A 25,392-nucleotide genomic window follows, 5' to 3' on the forward strand; every position below is an offset into this window, starting at 1 on the left:
CTGGGATTACAGGCGTCAGCCACTGTGCCTGGCCAAAGTATTCTTAAACTTCTCGTTCAGGCCAACATTCCTGAATCATTTCTCAACTGAATCACTGACATCCATGTTTTTCCATATAATAGCCTTATCTGTGCCGATGAGGATATTGTTGTTAGTTGGACGTAGTGGCTCACACCTGTAATCTCAACACTTTGGGAGGCTGAGGTGGGCGGATCACAAGGTCAGGAGTTCAAGACCAGCCTGGCCAACATGGTGAAACCCCATCTCTACTGAAAATACAAAAATTAGTTGGGTGTGGTGGCGCGTACCTGTAATCCCAGCTACTCAAGAGGCTGAGGCAGGAGAATTGCTTAATCGGAGCCCAGGAGGTGGAGGTTGCAGTGAGCTGAGATCATGCCACTGCACTCCAGCCTGGGCTACAAAGTAAGACTCCCTCTCAAAAAAAAAAAGAAAAAAAAAAAGAAAAAAAAAAAAAGAATATTGGTGAATGCACCATTTCTTCTAAGAATCTAGAAAAATAAAAAAAAAAATCACCAAAGGACATACCAATGGTTCCATTAAACCAGAAGTTGAAACTGTCTCCTGGTTATCTTGGGCTCCTCATTGCCGAGTGAACCTACCTACAGGCAAAGAAAGGGGTTAACTTTACTGGCCAGAGTGATCGACCTTGTCTATTAATGAGAAATTGGGTTCTTATGGCCCAATGTGGGTAAGGAGGAGGATATCTGGAATGTATGAGATCTCTGGGGGTACCTCTTACAAGTCTTGTGTTCTGTGATTTTATATAATTGCTTACATTTCACTTTTTGCTAATTTATAAAATGTACAGCAGTTTGTTGTACAGGAGAAAATCACTGAAAACATCTGACCAGAAATCTGATAAGAAAAACGGGGAGGGCCATGTGCTTAAGATTAGTGGTGTGTATATAAGTATTTTTTTAAATTTTTGTTTGTTTTGAGACAGGGTCTTGCTCTGTGGCCCAGACTGGAGTGCAGTGATGCAATCATGGCTCACAGCAGCCTCTACCTCCCAAGCTCAGGTTATCCTCCTACCTCAGCCTCCTGAGTAGATGGGACTACAGGCACATGCCACCATGCCTGCCTAATTTTCAGTATTTTTTTGTAGAGACAGGTTTTTGCCATGTTGCACAGGCTGGTCTCAAACTCCTGGACTCAAGCTCAAGATCCACTTGCCTAGGCCTCCCAAAATGTTGGAATTACAGGTGTAAGCCACCACGCCCAGCCATGAGTATTTATTTTTATTTATGCCTTACGTATTCTTTTTTCTTTTCTTTTCTTTTTTTTTTAGAGACAGGGTCTTGCTCTATTGTCCAGGCTGCATTCAACCTCGTGGGCTCAAGTGATCCTCCTGCCTCAGCCTCTGGAGTAGCTGAGACTATGGATGCACACCACCACATCCTGTTCATGCCCTATATATTCTTTTGTATGTATGGGTGTAAAAACAGAGATAAAAACAGAGACGTGGATGCCATCAGCTCACTGATGTTTGAAGTTCTGAGAAAGCATAAATCAGTAAAGGAGTTAACTGAAATTTAAATCTCATAAATGAGCAAAAAATATAATTTCTGGTATACGATCTATGGGGTTCTTTGAATACTATTGCTTAAGAATAAAATACTTTGCGATTTCAATAAATCGAAAATTATGGTACAAGGCAAGGAAGGGGAGCTACTAGCTACGAGACTAGAAAATTATGTAACATCTCTGAACCTCTGTTTCCTTATCTGTTAAAATAGGGACAAAGTGCTACTTAGGTAAGACACTTCAGAAATGGGGCTCTGAAGAAAGTCACTTTTCTTCTAACGAAAGGTTTCTAAACCTCAGCACTCCAGACATTTCAGGCCAGGTAATTCTTTGTTCTGCGGCGCTGTCCTGCGCATTGTAAGGCGTTTGGCAGTATTCCCGGCCTCTACTCACCTGTGCCCTCCACCATCTGGAGATTCCAATGGCACCTCTCTCCCACATGAGAGGCTGAAAATGATTCATACATTGCCAAATGTCTCCTGGGCGGCAAAACTGTTGCAGTTTTTATTGGATGAACATGAACTCCATGTTCATCCAATAAAGCGTTTGAGGGACTGAGAAATGAAACAGTAGTCCCAAAGGAGTAGAATGCAGTGGCCCCAACTCCTAGTTTCACGAAGGCAGGAACTGTGACTCAGAGGCCTGGGGATGCGGGGCTCTGAGCTGCCAGTTGGTAGGAAAAGTCCTAATTAATGGATTGAATCATGAAGGGAGGGCAACAAGGGACAAATGGAGAGGGCCAGTGGTCGAGTCTCAGGATCAAAGAGGCCCACTGGTCACCACTTACGCTGCTGGGCTGACTGCTAGGCAGACGTACGCAGATAAACCGAGACAATGACGCGGTGGGAAAGGCCTTGTGGAGGGAGGAGGAGGAGCCCGGAGAGCCCAGCTTTGGTCCCGCGGCCACCGCCCCGGGCGCCGACGCGAACCTCAGGCCCCGCCCCTCGTCCTCCTGGTCCCGCCCCCGCTCTCCGGGCCCCGCCCCTCGCTCGCTGGGCCTGGGCCGGTGGCGCCTCGGCCGGCGCCTCCGTCTCCGCCTCCGCCCGCCTGCGCGCGGCCCTGCGTGAGGGGGTAGAGGCGGGGTGGAGGCGTTGGCGCTGCCACGTCTGGGCCGCGGTTCCCGACTGTGGTGCGGGCGGTGGAGGAGGAGGTGGGGCTGGCGCTGAAGCCGGATCCGGATCCGGTGCTGTGCACCCTGGTGGGGGAGAGTCCGACGCGCCTGGCAAGGAGCTCCGATCGCGGGGCCTCTACGGGTGAGGAGAGACCGGGGCCGGGGCTCGAGAGCTGGACCGTGTGTCCTGGGGGCTGGGGCGGGCCTGCCTTCAGGTTTATCTAACAGGTGTGACTGGTGCCCCGGCGAGGCCCCCGGGGGTGTTGTGGAGGAGCCGGGCGTTAATCCTCGCCAGCTGGGTGCACATGGTGTGGAGCGCGGGTCCCAGGAAGTTGAACGCACGCGCGCCTGGAGCAGAGGTTAAGGATGATGGCCAGCGGTCCGGCCATACGAGGGTCTTGGCCTGGCAGGACTGGCACTGGGACTGGGGTCGGAACTTCGCTTCCCAGACTTTGGCGTGGGAAATGAGACAGTTGGTCGCGTTCTCTGCAGCCATCGGTTTTGAATGGGCACGAACTTCCCAGGCCCCTTCTCTTCTCCTATTCCCGGGCGCATCCCACGGTGGTCGGGAGCCCCTGAGGCAGCTGCTCCGAAGACCACCTCCGCACCGACTAGGTCGGCGCTTTCCCCACGGTACAGAGGGACATCCTTTGTCTCTTTTTCCTAGGCTCCTACTTCTAGAAACACCGAGTGGTGTACTGTGATTTCTGTTGTAGGAACTGATGTTTATGTAAGCCAAACTAATTTAAAATTTTCATACAAAATTGAACGGACGATTATACGATTCGTTTTGTTAGGATAATCCCTCATGAACGAATCCTAGAATGGATCTCAAGAAATTAATTTAGGCAGGATTTGCCAAATAGGGGAGAGAGCGCTAGCTGTATGGTAGGATGATGTGAAGATTGGGGTCTGCTCAGGATGGTAATCGAGGTCAAGATGCGAAAACAAGAGGATTCTAGCCCCAGGTCACTTATATGCTGTGTTACCTAAGGGGCAAGTCTTGGGAGTTCCAGGTGCTCCAGCTTCCTCATCTGTAGACTGGGAATAACACCTAGATTGTAAAGGTCAAATAAACTATCAGAAAATACTTTTGAAAATTCATGCAGTTACACAATTTAATAAACATGGCCAGGTGTGTTAAAAATCATTAACGAAAGAGATTCAGAATGGATTCTTGTTATCGAAATTGTTATAAAATGAATATAGAGGAATCCGAAGTCCGCCCCTCCCCCATTCACCTGTACTTAGAAGGTGCCCCAGGAGCTCTTGAGAAATACATAGGGTGGTTTAGATTTGGCCTTAGATTATGTTTTTAAAATTTGTAGATCGACTTTTAAAATCTTTATCTCCGGTGTCTATTACCTGTTGCTCTCAGTTGGTTGCTTCTAGCAGCAGCCTCTCTCCCCAATTCGTATTCCAATCTGATACCGAGGCTCAGAAGCCAAATAGTTGAAATTTTGTTTAAAAATATTCAATTGAGTGAAAAAATATTCAATTGACTTGATGACTAGTAAAAATGAATTTGGTGTATGTTTTCCGCGGTATTGTGGCAGTTTGGGAATTTTTTTTTTTTTTTGTCCTTCTGGATTTTCTGAAATGTGACCTACAAGTAAGTCTTATTCGTTATTCATTCACTAGGCATTATTGGGCTAGGGTTAGGCTTAAACGGGTCTTCTAAACGCCCGCTAATTTAGCAGTTAATCAGAAAAGGTTCTGAGGAATCCTTAAGGAGGGTTAGTGTTTACTATACTTTTTAAAGTTAATCTAAAAACTTTAAAGATCCTAATGATACGAGATTTCGCTTCATGCAACTGTGCAATTTTATTTGCAGAAATTTCCTAGTTTTGCAGTATCTGGGCACTTGAAGATGCTAAAAGATTATTTATATAAAGTTACTTATTTAATTATGTTCTAAAACCCTTTGGAACTGGGTTTCAAGTCGTATCTTGCTTCACCTTGCCCAGTACATTAGTTGGGCACCAGCAGAATTTTACCGTTTGAGGAGAGAGTGAGCTAAAGTAGGCCTTCAGTATGGCTCTGTTTTGTAGAAGAGCCCATAAAAACATTTTTGATCTTAATTTCTGATTGCCTGGTTCATAGATTCTTATTTCAATCTGGAATGCTTTGTTTAATGTATTTTGACTAGTCTGATTCCCATTTTCCAAATGTAAGTTCTAAGTGCTGCTTATGACTTAATTTTTAACCCTTGTACAATAATAAGGTAGGGAATATATCTACTGTAGTGCATCTTCAGTGTAATGGTTAAGAGCAGAGTCTGAAGTCATACTACCTAGCAGGACTGGCTACGTAATCTGTAGTAATCCAAATTAAAATGCAGAGTTCTTTGTTAAAAAATTAAGAATTTCAAAACAGTGGCAGCAGGGTATTAAACTAAGTGCAGTGTGCTCTCTGTAACGGCACAGGTCAGGGGCTTCTGAAGCTGGCCCTGTTGCCTCATTTTGAATCCTCACTCTGTTCCTTATTGGCACTGTAACCTTGAGCAAGTTACTGTGCCTGCTTCCTTATCTGTAAAATTGAGATAATGACACATTGTTCATTGTATTTTTAAGAGTTAACATATAGAAAGTTTTCATTAAGTGTTAGCCAATATTATTTATTTTTATGATCATTCGTGGAATAAGACTGTCTCTGAAGTACAAGAACATATTAGTATTTCCTGGTTAAAACCCATTAGTTAAGGGCTTCCTAATCCTAGTTGTTTTCCTGTACACTTCTTCCCTCTCATGAAACTTATTAACCCTATTTTTCATGTTTTCTAGACCACATTTTTATTGTAAACACAGACTTTATAGGAAAAAGGAATCTAGTTAAATGTGGTTAAGGTTGATTTAAATTCTCTTTTGAGTTTTCTTTGAACTTTGTATTTACAACTATGTTTAATAGCGTGACCAAAATGTTTAAATAGTGTGCTGCCTTGAGGAATTTACATTTTTAATACTGTACACATTTCACTTTATTAATAAATACTTAGCCTGTTATCTACATACCTGAAAAACAATGTTGCTACCTACCTTTCAGATGAGAGTACACACACAAACCTCAAGGATCCAATTTAGACAAAACACTAAAACACATGGATTCAAATTCATCTATTAAAAACTTGTTTTGGCTGAGCATGCTGATTCATGCTTGTAATTCCAGAACTTTGGGAGGCTGAGGCTGGAGGATCACTTGAGGTCAGGAGTTCAAGACCAGCCTTTCCAACATGGCAAAGCCCCAGCTCTACTAAAAATACAAAAATTAGCCAGGCGTGGTATAAGCCTGTAGTCCCAGCTACTGTGGGAAGCTGAGGTAGGAGGATCACTTGAGCCCAGGAGTTCGAGACTGCAGTGAGCTATGATTGCACCACTGCACTCCATCCTGGGGAACAGAGTGAAACCCTGTCTCAAAACAGAATAAAGCAAAACAAAAAACCTATTTTGAATGGATATTAAACTTGTTAAATTTGAAATGACTGCTTGATCATCACAATTTCTGTATTTTCCTTAATATTGTTAGAACCAGGTATAGTGTGTACAGCATAATTTGAATCCTTGTGTGTGTGTGTGTGTGTGTGTGGCCGGGGGGACCTCTCAGCAGTCTACATTATAAACTGCATTATTCTTTTCTATCCAAGAATGCTAACTTTCGGTATAACATAAACATAACAGCCTGTCATTCTTTTTGCAGTCCCTGTAACCAGCACAGTGCCTGATTCATGAATTAAAATAAAGGTGAAAAAAATGTATAAACTTGAATTTTAAATTTATTGCTAACTAGCATGTATCTTATTACTTGCTGTATTCCAGGTATTGCTAAGTGCTTGATTGCATACAGTCATGCATTTAATTCTCCCAGTAATTTCATCTCCATTTTACAAATGAGGAAACTACATTCTAAGAGCTTAATTACCTTAGTATGTATCACACAGTTGACATTTGAACACCAGGTCTGAATCCAAAGCTCATGCTCTTTCTATGCCTAGGTTTAAATCCTGGCTTCACTAATTTTGTGACCTTGGGCAAGTTACTTAACATTTTCTCATCTGTTAAACTGTAGATAATAACCCCACCTAACCTGTAGGATGGTTGAAATAAATGAATTAGTAAAGCTCTTTCAATAGTCTGGCACATAGGAAGTGCTGAGCAAGTGTTAACTTCTGTTGTTACATCACATCGCACTACCTTCCCATAACTACTATATTGTAGCACTGCTTATATAGTTACATAGGATTACACAGGCAGAAACTTATTAGTTTAAGGAAAAGTGAAGAATATTAGCCCTAAAGCATACTGTGACTTATGCATAAGGAACAATTGGGAGTTAGGTTATTGGGCAAATTGTTTTCTCATTAAAATATGGTTTCTTTAACTGGATATAGAAATAAGTTGGGGACTGCTTTTTTTGGATCTCTAATCCAAAAATCCAACACTCCAAAATTTGAAACTTTATTGAGGGCCAACATGATGCCACAGTGGAAAATTCCACATCTGATTTCATGTACAAAAAGTTTTCCATGCACAAAATTATTTAAAATATTGTGCAAAATATTTGTGCTATCTGTATAAGGTGTATATGAAACACAGATGAATTTTGTTTTGACTTGGGTCGCATCCCCAAGATATCTCATTATATATATGCAAATATCCCCAAATCTGAAAAAAAAAAAAAATCCAAAATCTGAAACATTTCTGGTTCCAAGCATTTTGGATAAGGAATACTCAACTTTTAATTGTTGGGAAGCATCTGTTTCTTTCAGCAATTCTGTGCTGCACAGAAGCCCCCTGGCCCCAGTTTTATGCTTTATATGATTTGTTTTTCCTCCTTCCTATCATTACTTCTCTGCTGTTTAGTCTCATTTTTAAAACACTACAATGAGTGAGAACCTGCTCATTTCTAAATGTTCAAAAAAGAGGGGGGAATATCATTATCACTTTTCAATAGCATGAAAAACACCAGCTATTTTTTTTTTTTTTTTTTTTTTTGAGACGGAGTCTCGCTCTGTCGCCCAGGCTGGAGTGCAGTGGCTGGATCTCAGCTCCCTGCAAGCTCCGCCTCCCGGGTTTATGCCATTCACCTGCCTCAGCCTCCCGAGTAGCTGGGACTACAGGCGCCCGCCACCGCACCCGGCTAATTTTTTGTATTTTTTTTGGTAGAGATGGGGTTTCACCGTGTTAGCCAGGATGGTCTCGATCTCCTGACCTCGTGATCCGCCCGTCTCGGCCTCCCAAAGTGCTGGGATTACAAGCTTGAGCCACTGTGCCCGGCCTCACACCAGCTATTTTTAAGGTGCTTAGATGCAACTGAGAAACTTACACTATACATTTTAATTTTAATTTAATTTTTTTGAGATGGAGTTTCACTCTTGTTGCGCAGGCTGGAATGCGATGATGTGATCTGGGCTCACTGCAACCTCCACCTCCCGGGTTCAAGCGATTCTCCTGCCTCAGCCTCCCAAGTAGCTGGGATTACAGGTGGCTGCCACCACACTTGGCTAATTTTTTATTTTTAGTAGAGATAGGGTTTTGCCATGTTGGTCAGGCTGGTCTCGACCTCTGGTGATCTTCCTGTCCCGCCTCCCAAAGTGCTGCGATTACAGGTGTGAGCCACCATGCCTGGCCCACACTACAGATTTTTAGAAAATCGGCTGTGAAAACAAAATCCTTCAGTGTATATCTATCATAGCCAAGGTAAAGTATTTCTGAGAATGCCAAAAAAAAAAATTAATTTGAGCCTGTTCATCAATTATCTTCTATTCATAGTTCATTTAAAAACGAAAAGCTACATGTGGCCAGGCATGGTGGCTCACATGGTAGCTCTTAAATTTTTTATATTATGTTCTTGGATTTTATTATTGAGCCAAGAAGTCATCTGTTTCAACAGGAAATTGCAAGGAGAAAAAAAATTAAAAAAAAAAAAAAGTAATCTCTTAGAGTCTTACTTGCCAATAAAGAAAACTTTCAGCCATGCACGGTGGCTCATGCTTGTAATCCCAGCACTTTGGGAGAGTGAAACTCTGTCTTAAAAAAAAAAACAAACTACATGCCCAATAAGTTTTCTTTTTCTTTGAGAGGGAATTTCACTTATTTCCCAGGTTGGAGTGCAAAGGCAATATCTCAGCTCACCGCAACCTCTGCCTCCCAGGTTCAAGCGATTCTCCTGCCTCAGCCTCCTGAGTAGCTAGGTTTACAGGTATGCGCCACCACACCCATCTGAATTTTGTATTTTTAGTAGAGGCAGGGTTTCCCCATGTTGGTCAGACTGGTCTCGAACTCCCGACCTCAGGTGATCCGTCCACCTCGGCCTCCCAAAGTGCTGGGATTATAGGCATGAGCCACCGTGCATTGCTGAAAGTTTTCTTTTTTGGCAACTAAGACTGAGAGATTACTTCTTTTTTTAAAAAAATTTTTTTCCCCTTGCAATTTCCTGTTGAAGCAGATGACTTCTTGGCTCAATAATAAAATCCAAGAACATAATGTAAAAAATTTAAGAGCCCATGAAAAGTCAGCTATTCATTAGTAGCACAAACCCAGAGGAAAAACATGTTTTAAAAGACCTGATAATAGTGGGGGGCAGTGGCTCATGCCTGTAATCCCAACACTTTGGGAGGCCGAGGCGGGCAGATCACCTGAGGTCCAAAGTTCCAGACCAGCCTGGCTAACATGGCAAAATCCCGTCTCTACTAAAAATACAAAAAATTAGCCAGGTGTGGTGTCACATGCCTATAATCGCAGATACTCTGGAGGCTGAAGGAGGAGAATCACTTGAACGGAGAAGGCGGAGGTTGCGGTAAGCCGGGATCGCGCTACTGCACTCCAGCCTGGGCAACAGAGTAAGACTCTGTCGAAAAAGAAAAAAAAGGCGGCCTGATAATAAATGGGATTTTGTAGTTTAAAACTTACTAATTTAGTCACTTAGCCATTTTTTATCTGATAGTAGGCATGATTTTTCTATTTATCTGTAGTTGTGGAATTTAATGTTAGATTCAGGATAGGCTGCAGTAAAATATCTCGCGTATCTGCTAAAGAATGCTTCTAATTGCATTAATTTATATTAACTTTCTCAACAATCATAATTTTCCTTTTATTAAATAAAATGACTTAATATTTACATTTTTATTTTAGACCTTACTAGAAAGATGAAACCTGATGAAACTCCTATGTTTGACCCAAGTCTACTCAAAGAAGTGGACTGGAGTCAGAATACAGCTACATTTTCTCCAGCCATTTCCCCAACACATCCTGGAGAAGGCTTGGTTTTGAGGCCTCTTTGTACCGCTGACTTAAATAGAGGTAATGTACACAAGCCTGTATAAAATTAGAGTTAGCTTTCCATTTTTCTCTATAAACATTATGATGCAGATAATTTTTAAAAAATATTTGACTTTTGGACTTTTTTTGTATAATACTTAGTTTTTAAAGTGATGGACAATACCAATGAGTGTATGTCATAGCTAAGACCAAATATTACTGTGAAATATTTGAAATGAGTTAAATATGACATCACTCCTTCCTAATTAAGCCAAAAAGATTTCTCATGAACAAAAATTAAATTATCATGTATAATGACACATAAGGAGGAATCTTAAGCTGGTTGGGGAATGAAGGTGGAAATAATTTTCCTTGGATAAGTTGAAAGGGTTTTTGTACGTTTATTTCTTTTTTTAACATGTAAATTCTCCAAGTTAACTTCCTTAAAACTTTGGTAATTAAAAGTCAACTTTGTACTTTTCACAATTATCTCTTTGCTAGACAGCCTGAAGGGCCTAATTTTGGCCTAATTAATTATTGAGTGTAGAAAAGTTAAGATTTTCAGAATTCCAGGTGCAGTTTCACATTAATTTCAGGTAACACTAATGAAATTCACTAGAAATTACAATTTTAAAGAGTATGTAATCTCAACAGTGTTACTTACACTTTAATTTGCAAATATTATATTTGGCCATATTGTACTTGGCCATATTGTACCTTTAAGTAAAACCAAATCACATATTTGGGAAAATTTGGCACCCTTTACATTGAACTTAATGTAAAATATAATACATTGAAGAATGTATGGGTCTATAAACACTGGATATTAAGGTCAGCACTATTTAAAATATCTCATGCAGGCAGAAGCACTGGTAAAACCTGTTATTATTTTTGTTATATGTAGTAATTATAGAAGAATAGGGTTCACTTTATATTCTAATAATTAAAAGATTATAGAAAGTTCTGAAAAAATAATTGTCCATAAGCCCACCTGCTTAATATATTGCTTACTTTCATACTGTCTTCCTTTTGCTCGTCTCGTAATTTGAAATCTGTTTTTCAAAACTAGGTTTTTTTAAGGTATTGGGTCAGCTAACAGAGACTGGAGTTGTCAGCCCTGAACAATTTATGAGTAAGTACTATAATCTCTTTTTCCTGAAATAAAGGGAAACATGATTTCATTTTTGTTTAGAGCTGTTTAATGCCCACTTCTGTTTTTGTTCAAATAGCTGGAAATTATTCAAAGAACAAATTAGCTGTTTTCTTAATTAAATTAATGTGGCTGAGTTGTTCTAGAATCCAAATGTACCAGTAACTTTGTTTTGCAAACTATCTGACTACTTTATTAGATAATTACTGTACCATAGGACCTAGGTGTTAACTCTAGAGGTTTTTCATTTTTTATTGTAGTATTTCCCTTACTGTGGTTATATTTACATAAATTTCATTACCGAATCAAAGTTAAGACCATACGCTTTAAATTTATTTTGGGGTTTATTTGTATTGAAGTTTAAGGTTAGCAGGTATCTTAAAGAGTTAGTCCACCCACCCCCTGTCCCCCTTCTTTTTTTTTTTTTTTTTTTTTTGAGATGGAGTCTGGCTCTGTCGCCCAGGCTGGAGTGCAGTGGCCGGATCTCAGCTCACTGCAAGCTCCGCCTCCCGGGTTTACGCCATTCTCCTGCCTCAGCCTCCGGAGTAGCTGGGACTACAGGCGCCCGCCACCTCGCCCGGCTAGTTTTTTTGTATTTTTTAGTAGAGACGGGGTTTCACCGTGTTCGCCAGGATGGTCTCGATCTCCTGACCTCGTGATCCGCCCGTCTCGGCCTCCCAAAGTGCTGGGATTACAGGCTTGAGCCACCGCGCCCGGCCCCCCTTCTTTTAGACATATGAGAAAATGGGAATTTAGAGAGATCCAAAGACTTGCCCAAGATCACAGGTAGTTATTGCTACGGTGAGGAATAAAACCTTAATTCTGTCCAGTGCTCTACCACTGCTTTTCCTGTTATAAAGGAAATGAAGTATTATTATCATTACTAAATATTTAGTAATATTTAATAGCTGAGGAATTACAATTCTTCGTTTCCTTATAATAGGTAATTTTGAATTGAACTCTGTTTGATCCTCCTGAGAATGAGGACCATCATTCTGATTCTCATTTTTATTTTCATTCATTGAATTTATTTCTTTTTCCCATTTTAGATCTCTGTCTGGTATGAGACCATAGAAATTAACAATATGAGAGACTATTAGCCTCAGTTTTTATTCCTGAATTTTTCTTTGTGTGCACATCAATTAGATGAGAAACCATGTTATTTCAGCAATAGTACTGGCAGTCCATTTGAGGGGAAATATCTTTGCACCTATTTGCTATGTGCCTTGGAAACGTTACTTGGAAACATATGTTTTACCTCCTTGCAAGGTGCTCTCAAAGCAAACAAGAGCAAGTCATGTTATCACAAAACACTTTCCATCACAACGGGAAAATTAAAATCTATTTTGTAAAAATATTTTGAAACCAAAAGACTAAAAATTCTAGAATTGAGCCATGTAAACATGCTCTTGTTAAAATGTGCACAGGTTTGTTATATTTGAATATCTATTGAGTATAAAAGTTAAAGAGATCTATTTAAAGTAAATGAAGAAACTGAAGTTTTCATTAGTCATGGAAGTGGCAATATCAGCCATTTACTTGTATTTTAAGTTTTGTTCATCTAAAATAGCTATATTAGTCTTTATTTTGCTAGCAGATATTTTGAATGTGTAGGTTATATTCCAATTGATACTAATTGCTGATATTTCAACTACTTGGTAATATTTTCTTTAGAAATGGAAGGTAAATTACTATGGTAAAACAGCTTTAAACATTTAGTAATTAAGTCAACTAATCCTAGTATTTTTCTGGCTCCCCATAAAATTGAATGTCTACTGTGTAACACTTTGTTGTCCAATTTCCACAGAATCTTTTGAGCATATGAAGAAATCTGGGGATTATTATGTTACAGTTGTAGAAGATGTGACTCTAGGACAGATTGTTGCTACAGCAACTCTGATTATAGAACATAAATTCATCCATTCCTGTGCTAAGGTATGTGCTACTTATAAGTAAAATGGACAGGTATTTTCTAGCACAACTGACTTTGAGTTTCCATTAGACAAATCTGTTTTCTCACTGGTTTTTAGTGCTTCTTAGAAATCCCTTTTCCCAGTGTGTTCTGAGAGCTTTAAGAAAGAAAATGTATTAACAGTATGAATTGTACGCTAAAATTGTTCTGTAAGGTGGATCAATTTGGTATAGCCATAGAGAAACCAAACAATTTAGCAGTAATGCACAAAATCCCTAATGTTACTCTTAAAAAAACAATACTTAGAATATACTACATGAGCACAGATTTGTTTCCACATGATAAAGGGTTCAGAATATTATTGTTCGAATTATGATACATCTAATGCATGTAGTGCCCTTTCATCCCTGAATAACTCACGTAAAACAGTAAATAAAAAAAAGAGAGAAAACCTTAAGTAATTCAGTGAGAATAAGGTAGGGAACACTTGGGATGTGTTCTGTGACACTTAAGAATTTCGGTGGGGTTTCTGTACTAGACATTAATTTTATTTGGATATCTAAACTTTCTAGCAAGCAAGGAGTAGAATGATGGATATATTCATGAAAAGGTTACATTTTGGTGGTGTTGATCAACATCTTAATATTTGTGTAAAGACAACGGGGTGGGAAGGTTGGGGACACAGCCAAAACAAGTTTAGGTCACAAGTTGACTCATACTATTTCCTCTAATAAGTAAAAACATCTTTAAATTATTAACTTTTAATAGTAGTACTCTCATACTAGTAGGAAACAAACTTTTGGGCTAATCAGATTTGCCCCAGCTTCTCTGTTGTATTTAAAAACAAAGGAAATGTTCAACTATTACAGAATATTCTATGATCTCTTTCTCATAAGTTGTAGAAATACATACTGAAACAGCCTTCACTGTATAATATTTTTTGCATTTGGTTTCTGTGAAGTTCAAGTTTACAAAATATAGTTCTTATTATCAGTAAATTCTTACTCGTTTTAGCTAAAAACAAAAGTAAATGCTTACTCCTTTAAACATTGTAAATATTTTCAGAGAGGAAGAGTAGAAGATGTTGTTGTTAGTGATGAATGCAGAGGAAAGCAGCTTGGCAAATTGTAAGTAGGCAGAAACAAGGTAACCCTGGATAAATTTTGTTCCAATTTAGTTTCTTACCAAGATACTTGCTTGAAGTTCTTTTTGGCTTCATTAATTTTGAACTCACTCCAATAGTTTAGACTGAATTTCATGAAGAAATAAAGTAGTAGTATACATATTTTGCCTTAAAGTTTGAAAATTGGAAGCATACTTCTTTACAGACAGTAACATCTTTAAATTATTAACTTTTCAAAGTAATACTCTCATACTAGTAGGAGATAAACTTTTGGGCTAATCGGATTTGCCTCAGCTTCTCTGTCATATTTAAAAACAAAGGAAGTGTTCAACTATTACAGAATATTCTATGATCTCTCCTTCTCATAAGTTGTAGAAATACTGAAACAGCCTTCACTGTATAATCCCCTATGTTTATCTAAATCATTTAAAATAAATATAAATAAGTGGTATTGATTTATTGCCCTTTTATACGAACTTGCATCTTATAATTTTTAGTTTTTGAGACAGGGTCTGTTTTTGATGGCCCTGTCACCCAGGCTGAGGTGCAGTGACTCAATCTCAGCTCACTGCATCCTCAGCCTCCTGGGTTCAAGCAATCCTCGTCAGTCCCCCAATTAGCTGGGACTACAGGTATATGCCACACCTGGCTAATTTTTAAAAATTTGTAGAGGTGGGGCCTCATCATATTGCTCAGGCTGGTCTCAAACAGTCCTCCTGCCTTGGCCTCCCAAAGTGCTGGGATTACAGGTGGGAGCCACTGTGCCTGGCCCAAGAACTTGCTTTTTAACATTAACTCTTCTGAGTTTTAAGGAATTAACAAATATTAAATACCTGTTTATGTATCAGATGCTATTCTAGGTATTTAGAATACTTCAGTGAACAAAACAGACCAATTTCTTGTGTTCTAGTCCATTTAATTTTATACTTTTTTTTTTTTTTTTAAAATAGATGGGGTCTCTTTCTGTTGCCCAGGCTGGAGCACAGTGGTATGATCACAGCTCACTGCAGCCTTGAATTCTTGGGGCTCAAGTAAGCCTCTCATCTCAGCCTCCCAAGTAGCTGGGACTACAGGTGCACACCACTGCATCCAGCTAATTTTTTGTAGAGACAGGGTTTTGCTATGTTGCCTAGGCTAGTCTCCAACTTCTGGATTCAAGTGATCCTTGGCCTCCTAAAGTGCTGGGATTACAAGCATGAGCCACTGCAACCAGCCAGTCATACTTCAATCAAGATCTTTTGTTTTTTTTTAAAAATAAGATTTTTTAGTCTGTTCAAACATGGGCAAACCCTTCAAGTTTATATATCTTTTATAGTTTTTATCCTCTAAAACACTTAGATCCACACTTTAATAATGGGTTTGGATTCATTAAGAAACTTTGTATAGATGTAGACTTGCTTTGTTTCCACTTCGTATTAATTAGACCAATCTTGAGTTAATCTGATACACACCTTCACAAATATTAAAGCAGCTTTAAAAATGATTAAAGAGCAAAGCTATTATGTACTCATTTTATGTGGGAATGTTGACTGCTCCCAAGTTGTTTAAATAGAGTTAAACAAAGAACTTTTACAAAAAAATTTTGGTCATTTTTTTAAAAAGGCTTTTAGTGTTAACATACATCTTACAATTCGTTGTTTGTTTTTTTTTTTTTTTCCTTTTTCTTTTTTGAGACAAAGACTCACTGTGTTGCCCAGGCTGGAGTGCAGTGGCGCAATCACTACTTACCACAGCCTTGACATCTCTGGGCTCAGGTGGTCTTCCCCCCTCAGCCTCTGGAGTAGCTGGGACTTTAGGCATGTGCCATCATGCCTACTGATTTTTATATTTTTTGTAGAGATGGGGTTTTGCCATGTTGCCCAGGCTGGTGTCAAACCTCTGGGCTCTAGTGATCGCCTGCCTTGGCTTCCCAGAGTGCTAGGATTACAGGTATGAGTCACTGCACCTGGCCTTAAATTTCTTTTTTTTTTTTGAGACGGAGTCTCACGCTGTGTCACCCAGGCTGGAGTGCAGTGGCGCGATCTCAGCTCACTGCAAGCTCCGCCTCCCAGGTTCACGCCATTCTCCTGCCTCAGCCTCCGAGTAGCTGGGACAACAGGCGCCCGCCACCACGCCCGGCTAGTTTTTTGTATTTTTAGTAGAGACGGGGTTTCACCATGTTAGCCAGGATGGTCTCGATCTCCTGACCTCGTGATCCACCCGCCTCGGCCTCCCAAAGTGCTGGGATTACAGGCTTGAGCCACCGCGCCCGGCCTAAATTTCATTTTTAAAGAGGGCTTAGGGTGAGTTTAGTATTTGTCCTATTTATTAGTGAGCTGGAGATTACTAGATAAAAGTATATTTGACTCTAAGTAAAAATGTTTTGGTGATTTAAATGCTTATCTACTTACATGAATGCAATGGGAAAAGCCATAATCTAAACCTGTTTCTAAGGAAACTTAAGTTTTATAACATTAATTCATATTGTTACTAGAATCAATTTTTATTAATAAATGCTATCTCCTCACCCTCCCCCCTTTTTAAATTTCAGGTTATTATCAACCCTTACTTTGCTAAGCAAGAAACTGAACTGTTACAAGATTACCCTTGAATGTCTACCACAAAATGTTGGTTTCTATAAAAAGTTTGGATATACTGTATCTGAAGAAAACTACATGTGTCGGAGGTTTCTAAAGTAAAAATCTTTTAAGAAAATTGTCAAAGGGGCTAACGCTACAATGGTACACTCTTTCTAGAGTTGAAACATTTTGTTGCTGCAGCCGAGTGACCTCCATAAATACTGGACTGAAAAAACATTGTAATACTACAAGTATAATGACATTTAGAAGATTACTTTGGGCTGGTGGGACATGCTGTGAATTTAGATTACAGATGAATATTATAAAGGGGATGATTTTTAACCAAAGGAATATATTTTTAACTTGAATCTTTTCTTGCATTGTATTTTTCTAAAAGTTTGGCTTCATTTCTTGAGTATGGGTAATAAGGAGTTATATGTCTGCTATCTGTGTTGCTCAGTTAAAAAAGTATTCATTGAATAAGGCTGTTTCTTATCACATGCATAAAATTAAATATTTTTGTTTCAAAGAAACATCTCAATACACTTAGGGGTGTATTGTTTCCCACATATTAAGTCAGGGTGGATAAGTTAGTTATTATAACATAGTATATAGTCCAACATTCATTGATCTCAATACAGGCAAACAACCTGGTCAGCCTTTTAAAGAAGTAGAAGAAATGAAAATTATTTGACAAGATTAAAACAATTTATATATTTTACTGAAAGTTTATATAGTACAGTCTATGTAGATTGAAAAGTACCACTTGTCTTTTCTGTGAATTATAACTACTCATTTGTTAAAAACGCCTAAGAGCAATTATAGTGGGACATTAAGGTCCTTTTTAAACAGTGAATTAGTAAAACTCAGCATATGTGTTTCTACCCTGATTTTTTTTTTCGTGGGTATCTGAAGCCTCTCTCCTAAGTTTTTTCAAAAATGGAGTATCACAAAATTGAGTGAAACACAATACTTAAAAATGTACTAAATTTGCCAAATTCATAAAATGTTGATGGAAGCTTTACTTTTTAATGTGATTATAATGGCACTATTCTGGTCATTATCCTGTTTTATTTATTTAAATTTTTTAAAGTTGAAGAATTAAATACTTTAATGGTTCTAATCTTTTGCATTCCATGTTACATTAAACCTGTTCATATGAGTAGTCTTCTGTTAGAATCCATCTGTGCTTTTCTTGAGTCTGCTATTGAACTATTAGATTACGTCATAATTCATAAAAGTTTAGTTTTATGTGCTCTTTGTAAAACGAACTTGCAAAGAAAATACCAGTGTTTCTCACCCCACTGACTCACGCCACGTCATCTGGATTTTGGATTTCCCTCCATGCAGCCAGCTATAGTTGGCTTTCCAAAACAACAGAAATCCTTCACCAAGAGTGCACTACTTACCTGCTTATGGCCTATACAGACGAACTGATCTGTCCTTTGTGAAACGCAACAAAGTTATTTGTCTTTTCAGAAGTTCTACAATCTTAGCAAAGGGTAGTTTGTTTTATCAGGTAAATTCTGGTAATTAAAACCCATGTTAAAAATTAGCCTAGGCCGGCACAGTGGCTCACGCCTGTAATTCCAGTACTTTGGGAGGCTGAGGCGGGCGGATCACAAGGTCAGGAGTTTGAGACCAGCCTGACCAACATGGTGAAACCCTGTCTCTACTAAAAAAAGAAAAATTAGCCGGGCGTGGTGGCACGCGCCTGTAATCCCAGCTACCCAGGAGGCTGAGGTGAGAGAATCGCTTGAACCCAGGAGGCGAAGGTTGCTGTGAGCCGAGATCACGCCACTGCACTCCAGCCTGGCGACAGAGCGAGACTCTGTCTCAAAACAAAACAAAAAATTAGCCTAGTTAAAGGTAAAACTAAATGCTTTACTACCTTTCTTACCACTGAACAATTTGAGGTAAAATCATTCACAAGGTTGGCACTTCAGTAAATCCCTTTAAATAGTGTTCCTAAGATACCTCTTAAATCTTCCCACAGGAAATACAATTACAGGTAAGGTACACCATACAAAAATTGTGTCATTGAGGACAATGGTGATCTGTAGTTTTAGTTGAGTATGTTTATGATTTTTGAAGCCATATGGTGAGTAAATGTAAATATGAAAAAATGCTACATAAAACATTCTTAAACTTTTTTTTTTTTTTTAAACTGCTCCTTGTGGAGCAGGACTACCCCACAGGCAGTATACCCACCATAGCCTCTTTTTTTTTCTTTTTTTTGAGACAAGGTCTCGCTCTGTTGCCCAGGCTGGAGTGCAGGGGCACAATCACCATACACTGCCGCCTCAATCTCCTGGGCTCAAGTGATCCTTCCACCTCAGCCTCCCATGTAGCTGGGACTACAGGTGCATGCCACCACACCCAGCTAATTAAAAAAAATTTTTTTGTAGAGATGGAGTTTCTCTCTGTTACCCAGGCTGGTCTCTAACTCCTAGGCTCAAATGATCCTCCCGCCTCAGCCTCCCAAAGTGCTAGGATGACAGGTCTGAGCCACTGCACCTGGCCCACATTTTTTAAAGAGACAGTGTCCCACTCCATCACCCAGGCTGGAGTCCAGAGGTGTGATCACAACTCACTGCATCCTCCAGTTCCTGGGTTCAAGCCATCCCTCCTGCATCAACTTCCCCAGTAGCTGGAACTACAGGTGTGTGCCATTAACATCTGGCTTTAATTTTTTCTGTGGGGTCTCACTATATTTCCCAAGCTGATCTCAAACTCCTGGGCTCAAGTGATCCTCTGCCTCAGTCTCCAGAGTATCTGGGATTACATGTGTGGGCTACCGTGTCTGGCTGTTCACATTTTTGAGCACTATTTGCTTGTGAAAAGGTATAATGAAGTGGTAGTTGTCATTTTTACTGTGTCTCATGTTTTGTATATTTTTGTTTCATCAACTAAGATGTACTGTAACATATCTGAAATCTGGATATATTATCAATGGTTTGTCATAGTTTTGTTAGCCATACATTGCCTTTTAGTGGTGCCTAAAATAATGGTGTAGTTGTGAGGTGATCTTAGATTTGATGAAGCACAGTATGCAGGTAGGCCTAATGGAGGAAGATGGTACTATAAAAGCAAGAAGTATTTTTCTTTTCGTAATGACTTAAAGCTGTTCTATGGATGACCTACCCTTTCCTTTAAACATGATTCTCTCACTTCCAACTCCAAACTTGCTCAACTAATCCTTAAAAATAAACTTGAGGTGGAATTTGAGGCTTGCCTGGAGTACAGACCATAATTTTTTTGTGTGTGTGTAACCACAGTGTTTTAGAGCATACTCTTAAGTGCTTCTCAACATTCAATGTTCATCCACTCTTAACTCGGAGTAAATTTGGGTTACTTTTACCCAGTAGATAACAATCTAAGTAAAGAAGTTTTGAGGCATAAGCAGCAGTATGAATGAGCTTTTCAATATTTTGGAGGTATAATGGCACAGCAGTTTTAATACAACCACCAATCTTCACAAAATAATTTTAATACTTTGTGCCTGGGCTAGCAGCATCTTGTACTGTGACATTCCTATACAGACATAAGCATTTTATCCAAGTACAAATGTTAAAAGCAGAGTAACTTAAGCAATTGTGTATACAAAGGTATATAGACACTGTAGGTTATTTTTCTTCTTGAATCATTTTTGCTGCATAGTAAACTGCAATTACATGTCAGTATAATGTTACTGATCTATAGAATACACTTTGAACTGTGAGGTATGGCAACTCCCTATGAGAGAGAGCTAACATGTAAACCTGAATATTTTGAGTGATTTTTGTTTTAGCTGCCACAGATGGGAAAGACAAAAAAAAAAAAAAAAAAAAAATCCAGCATTCGAAGACCCTAGAGACCTTTTCTAATCAATAATTTTTAAAAAAAAAAGGTCTTTCAGTACTTCTCACCTATTTTCTAGCATTCCCTTATTGGAGCACTGTTGAATGAAGAAAGAAAGAAAATACTGAGGTGAAGCTATGTTTGTTATGAGATTATGGATTAAATCAGTTACTAAAAAAAAAAAAAAATCCGCCAGGTAACTGCTCATTTACTTTACATCAAGTTGAGATCTTGAGAGAGATACATATATCTCAACTTTATAATTCAAGATTGCAGTTAAATATTTCTAATTCACTTGAATTACCATATTAATAAGACAATTAGAAACCTTATATTTTCTTAATACGGACATGCTTAACATTTTCTGACATTACTTCTAAACTCAGATGAAGCATAAAATCTCCCCACAACTGTTCTAAAAGTGGTTGAGCTGGTAGCAAAAGCTATCATGGTTTAACATTTCCACCATAGAGTAGATATAAGTAAACAAAGGACACTGCTGTTTAAACATCTAATAGGCAAGAAATTAACACGAACCAATTAACTGAAATTAGAATACTGCCATTCCAGGTTTGAATACTTTCAATACTCAAGTTTCATATTTTCAAAATGAACAGTAATACAGTTTCCCTATGTTTTGATAACAATTTCACTATAAATTATGGGCCCAGATTACACTTTTAATGTTGGAATTGGGTGATCACTCCCACTTTAAATACTCTAGAAAATAAATCATGATTAAATTTATCATAGTTAACTATCACAAAACATCAATGGTAATAAAGGAATCACAGAAATGGAATCAAATAGAATAAAGAATAGGAAGAGCTACCAGAACTACTTGAACATTAGGTGGACAGATGTAAGAAAAAACAAACTTGTAATGTTCTTATATGAAAAAATAAACTTCATGGTTTGTCTACATTAATATTGTACTCAGCCGGGCGCAGTGGCTCAAGCTTATGATCCCAGTACTTTGGGAGCCCAAGGTGGGTGGATCACTTGAGGTCAGGAATTTGAGACCAGCCTGGCCGAAATGGTGAAACCCCATCTCTACTAAAACTACAAAAATTAGCCAGGCATGGTGGCATGCGACTGTAATCCCAGCTACTCGGGAGGCTGAGGCAGGAGAATCACTTGAACCTGGGAGGTGGAGGTTGCAGTGAGCCAAGATTGCGCCACTGCAATCCAGCCTGGGTGACATGAGAGATTCCGTCTCAAGAAAAAAAAAAAAAAATTATATATATATATATATATATATATCTAGAGTACTCAAGATGATGAGAGTCCCTTTTCCCAGTGTTTGTGAGAGACTAATATACAGTACTGGGCAGGCACTTTCGTGACAACATAAAAATTACAGTGGATAGAAAAAGTGGAAAATTACCAGCTACAAATTATCAATAACAAAATCTGTTCTTTTGGCCAGGTTACTAGATTGGATATATGTATATTTATGAAACAAGTTTTTAAAACCTAAACTTATTATTATGAAGATTCTTTTAAGCAGAGTTTCTGCTAAATGAAATATCACAGATTGTTATTACATTGTAAGAGATCTTTGCTGACCTGCCCAGTAGTGATCTATATACAGGAAAGCTATGTTATCTGGAACTTTTATCAACTGGAATTTTAGAAAACCCAATGCAAATCTTGACTCCACTAGACCACTGCACACCAAAGGACCTAATCACAAAGCAGAATACTGGATGACAACGAGATTAACAATATGCTGTTTTCACAGTTGTAAGATAAGAGAAGGGAAGGGGAGGGAAATCAGAAGAGGAATATCACCTGGGTCAATAGGAATTAACTCTTAATTAACAATTTTAATTAATCTCTACTCTCCCACTATGCTGGATAAGAAAGCTTTTACTGTATTATCACATCATAGAGAGGAAAGCAAAGCAAGTAACTTGGTGTAATAGGTTACTTTGCATAGTACCTCTTGGTACCAAGGGAACATAGAGAAATCATTCCCATTAGTAAAGCACCTCAAGAGAGGATTGAGAAAAGTTAGATACAAAGGAGTTTTGTTTGTACTACCCTAAAGTCATCCACTATAAAAAGTTAAAAACACTCCTCTCTTCCCTTACATACTTAAAATAGCAAAAGTGTTTTCTTAGAACTTTCATACACACAAACTAAAACATAGCCAAAAATCCATAAAGTGACTTTACTAAAGCAAATTATGGGGCAGATATGGACTAACTGAATGTCAAGAATGGATTAAAATGCTAATTTAAAATACAATAGAGTCTCCCACAAATCACCTTCCCCAAAGAAAAGCTTCTGTCTGAGCCGGAACAATCTCACAGAATCATTAAGACAACATAAAAGGGAAGAGTAAACATTCTATATTCCAAATGATTTACTAATGTTTCTTCCAGTCTCATACTTTCAGTTTAAACTAATTTATGGTTTAAAAAGAAAGGAAATTACACAAAAATGTTAAGAACTTTTCAGTGTTCTACATACTAATTTAGAGGTCATGAGGATTTAAGTTTTTTAAAAACGATGCAAGGCACTTTTCTTTTTTGGGGCTTCATTTAGAAAAAAATGTGCTACATTGGTTTATTAGATTCTATTTAGAATCATTTTGGACAAAGGAAAAAAGGGCTGGACAACTCTGAAAAGAACAAATACAACATTTGGCTTTTACCGCCAAAAAATGCAAAAAGGAAAGTCACTTGAAAATCTGACACTATCCTTGTTTTTAAGCACTTGGTACTATAAATCAAAACATTTTCCTTTTATCATTGAAACTGTAGTTTTCTTTAATATAGAATAAACAAATTAGGAAAGTAATAAGAAAGGAAGCAATAATTAGATCACGTTAAAGTAAGGACAGCTGATTAGGGTCATGATTTAAAGATTAATAATGGAACAAGAAGTATAAAAAATAAAATGGTAATTAAGCTATTAAGTTATACTAAAAAAGAAATGTGGCAGGTTCCTGCATTTTGTTAATGTTTCTGTAAGAGGCTCCATCATAAAACTGAACTGTAAAATTATGTTAAAAATGTAATATATAGAACAGAAAAATGAATTTTTAGCAAACCTTAGCAAATTCTTTTGTTATAAATTACCCAAACTTTATAAACAATCCCCCCATACTTGCATTTTGTTTAAAGTAATAACTTTATATCATACAAATAAATTTCAAGTATGAAAAGTGCATTATTGCAATAATACCTCTTTGCAAGTCCAAAATTCTTGGTTTATAATAAAACTTGTAAAGTGTGTGTGTGTATGTTTTTTGTTTTTTTTTAAAGGAGTAAAACCATCAGTGCCATCTATTGCAGAAGTCCAACATCTTAAAATGTTGCTCAACAAGTTGCAGAGAAGTATGTCTGGAAGCAACATGTAATTGAAAAAAAAACTACTTATGTTTTTACCATTTTACATTATAATTGTCTCTTGTATTTTCTCCTTCCCAAATAGAAATTCACACTCTATAATGTTGCTCTTCAGTCAGCCATTCTGTGCAGTTGCCACTTGCATGTTTCCAAAATCATCCTCTTCTTCATGTGTTCTCTTCAAACTGCCTAAAAGTTATTGCATGAAGATTAAAAGGGCACTAAAATAAATTCATGTTAAAACGTTACAGCAAGTAAAATTTTTGTTATTCATTAAGTGATCATGTATACACTATGAAAATTCCACAACTGAACTTATAGCAAAATTTAGTAAATTCCTTTGTTATTTACATTACCTAAATATTATAACTTTTTAATCTTCATGACAGGATATATTTTCCTTCTCAATTATTAAGTATGTCTTAGGTATTACATATAAAATAAATAATAATTTTTGAACTAGTGTGAAAACAGACCTTTTAAAGAGATAATACACAAATGTTTTGTTATCAAGTTGTTTTTTAGGCACCATAAACATGTGACTTAGGGCATAAAATTTAGGAAATTAATCTTGTATAATTTTTTGTAGATAATCTTTTTGCTTTCATAGAGGCTGTTATGAAGAGCAGCTGAAAATATTTTTCCACTGAAGCTATGGAAGTTTAGGTTGGGAGAAAGGAAGGTATGAAGCATATAGAGATTTTCTTTTATCTATTCTTCACATCAGCATCTGCTAGTACAGAAACCTCCCACTTAGAATCAAAGCTATCTCTATATCCCCAAAAATCATAATCAAGAAATTAGAATCTCAATGGAGGAAAACTTTAGGGAACAGTTAAACCAGCAGAGGGTCCACTGTGTTTTTTGCCTAACAATGGCACGACCTTAAACTTATGCCCTACAGGACTCTTACATCATGGTAATAATAATGTTAATTCAGAGGGCACATTCTAATATGAAGAATGTTTCACTATAAAATTAATAAAGATAAAAATATAGTATCAACACAATTGAATGAGAAAAAATATCCTAGCCCTTAGGCTAAACCTAGATGCTGTGATTAAGTTTCAGATGAAGTGCTGTGCTTCTATGGGAACTCTAAATGACTAGGGGTTGGAGGAAGAGTGCATTAATCATCATGTCTTCCTGAGGAGATGACATATGAACCAAGAATAGGGAGACTAAATGTGATGCACTTTAGGTGGGGAAAAGACACACACAGGAAACCATCAGTAGTTGTTTTCTGAAACGCAGACATAAAGAGGAACAAGGAGAGAAAGAAACCGAAAAATCAGAAGGGCTTATGGCATTCTATAAACTTTTGCAGGAATGAAGCCAAAGGAGGCTTTGGCAAAGGAAAAATATCATTATTAGAAATATCTTTCATGGGAATAAGTCTGGCCACTATGTACAGAACAGACCAAATAACAAAAGTTTGGAGAGGAGGCAAATCTGGACCTGAACTAGATTAAGGTCACTATTAAAAAAAGGAATGTTAACAATACTGACAAAACAGACCCTATAGGATGTGGAAAGCAATT

The 25,392-nt window shown here is 38.0% G+C and overlaps 2 protein-coding genes across 4 annotated transcripts in view; one reads left to right on the top strand and one right to left on the bottom strand.

Annotated features, from left to right (window-relative positions):
• Positions 1-2,565: 2,565 nt before the first annotated feature.
• GNPNAT1 (glucosamine-phosphate N-acetyltransferase 1) lies at positions 2,566-19,880 on the top strand. Of its 2 annotated transcripts, XM_021941233.2 has the most exons (7): positions 2,629-2,798; positions 6,350-6,393; positions 9,784-9,951; positions 10,979-11,041; positions 12,867-12,994; positions 14,037-14,098; positions 16,625-19,880. In XM_021941233.2, the coding sequence occupies exons 3-7, from the start codon at positions 9,798-9,800 to the stop codon at positions 16,770-16,772; spliced, it is 555 nt and encodes a 184-aa protein (XP_021796925.1). In that variant the 5' UTR covers positions 2,629-2,798; positions 6,350-6,393; positions 9,784-9,797; the 3' UTR covers positions 16,773-19,880. The 2 variants fall into 2 exon arrangements, with proteins under 2 accessions (XP_003901851.1, XP_021796925.1); XM_003901802.4 differs by lacking the exon at positions 6,350-6,393 and having other exon boundaries at positions 2,566-2,798.
• A 244-nt stretch (positions 19,881-20,124) lies between these two features.
• STYX (serine/threonine/tyrosine interacting protein) overlaps positions 20,125-25,392 on the bottom strand; it is a 51,981-nt gene continuing 46,713 nt past the window's right edge. Inside the window, exon 11 of one of the 2 annotated variants that reach the window (XM_003901801.5) lies at positions 20,125-24,040. In XM_003901801.5, coding sequence (XP_003901850.1) covers positions 23,967-24,040 — 74 coding nt within the window. In that variant the 3' untranslated portion in view covers positions 20,125-23,966. The remainder of the gene's footprint in view (positions 24,041-25,392) is intronic. The other variant, XM_021941231.2, reaches the window with a different exon arrangement.

Source organism: Papio anubis, chromosome 7 (assembly GCF_008728515.1).
Source record: "Papio anubis isolate 15944 chromosome 7, Panubis1.0, whole genome shotgun sequence".
Lineage (NCBI taxonomy): Eukaryota > Metazoa > Chordata > Mammalia > Primates > Cercopithecidae > Papio > Papio anubis.

What these genes read in the sequence shown, in the direction of transcription:
- GNPNAT1 (XM_003901802.4), top strand. Translation starts at nt 9,798, where the DNA reads ATGAAACCTGATGAAACTCCTATGTTTGACCCAAGTCTACTCAAAGAA. An exon ending in CAGCCCTGAACAATTTATGA is followed by an intron (nt 11,042 to 12,866) that starts GTAAGTACTATA and finishes CAATTTCCACAG; the next exon opens with AATCTTTTGAGCATATGAAG. An exon ending in TCATCCATTCCTGTGCTAAG is followed by an intron (nt 12,995 to 14,036) that starts GTATGTGCTACT and finishes AAATATTTTCAG; the next exon opens with AGAGGAAGAGTAGAAGATGT.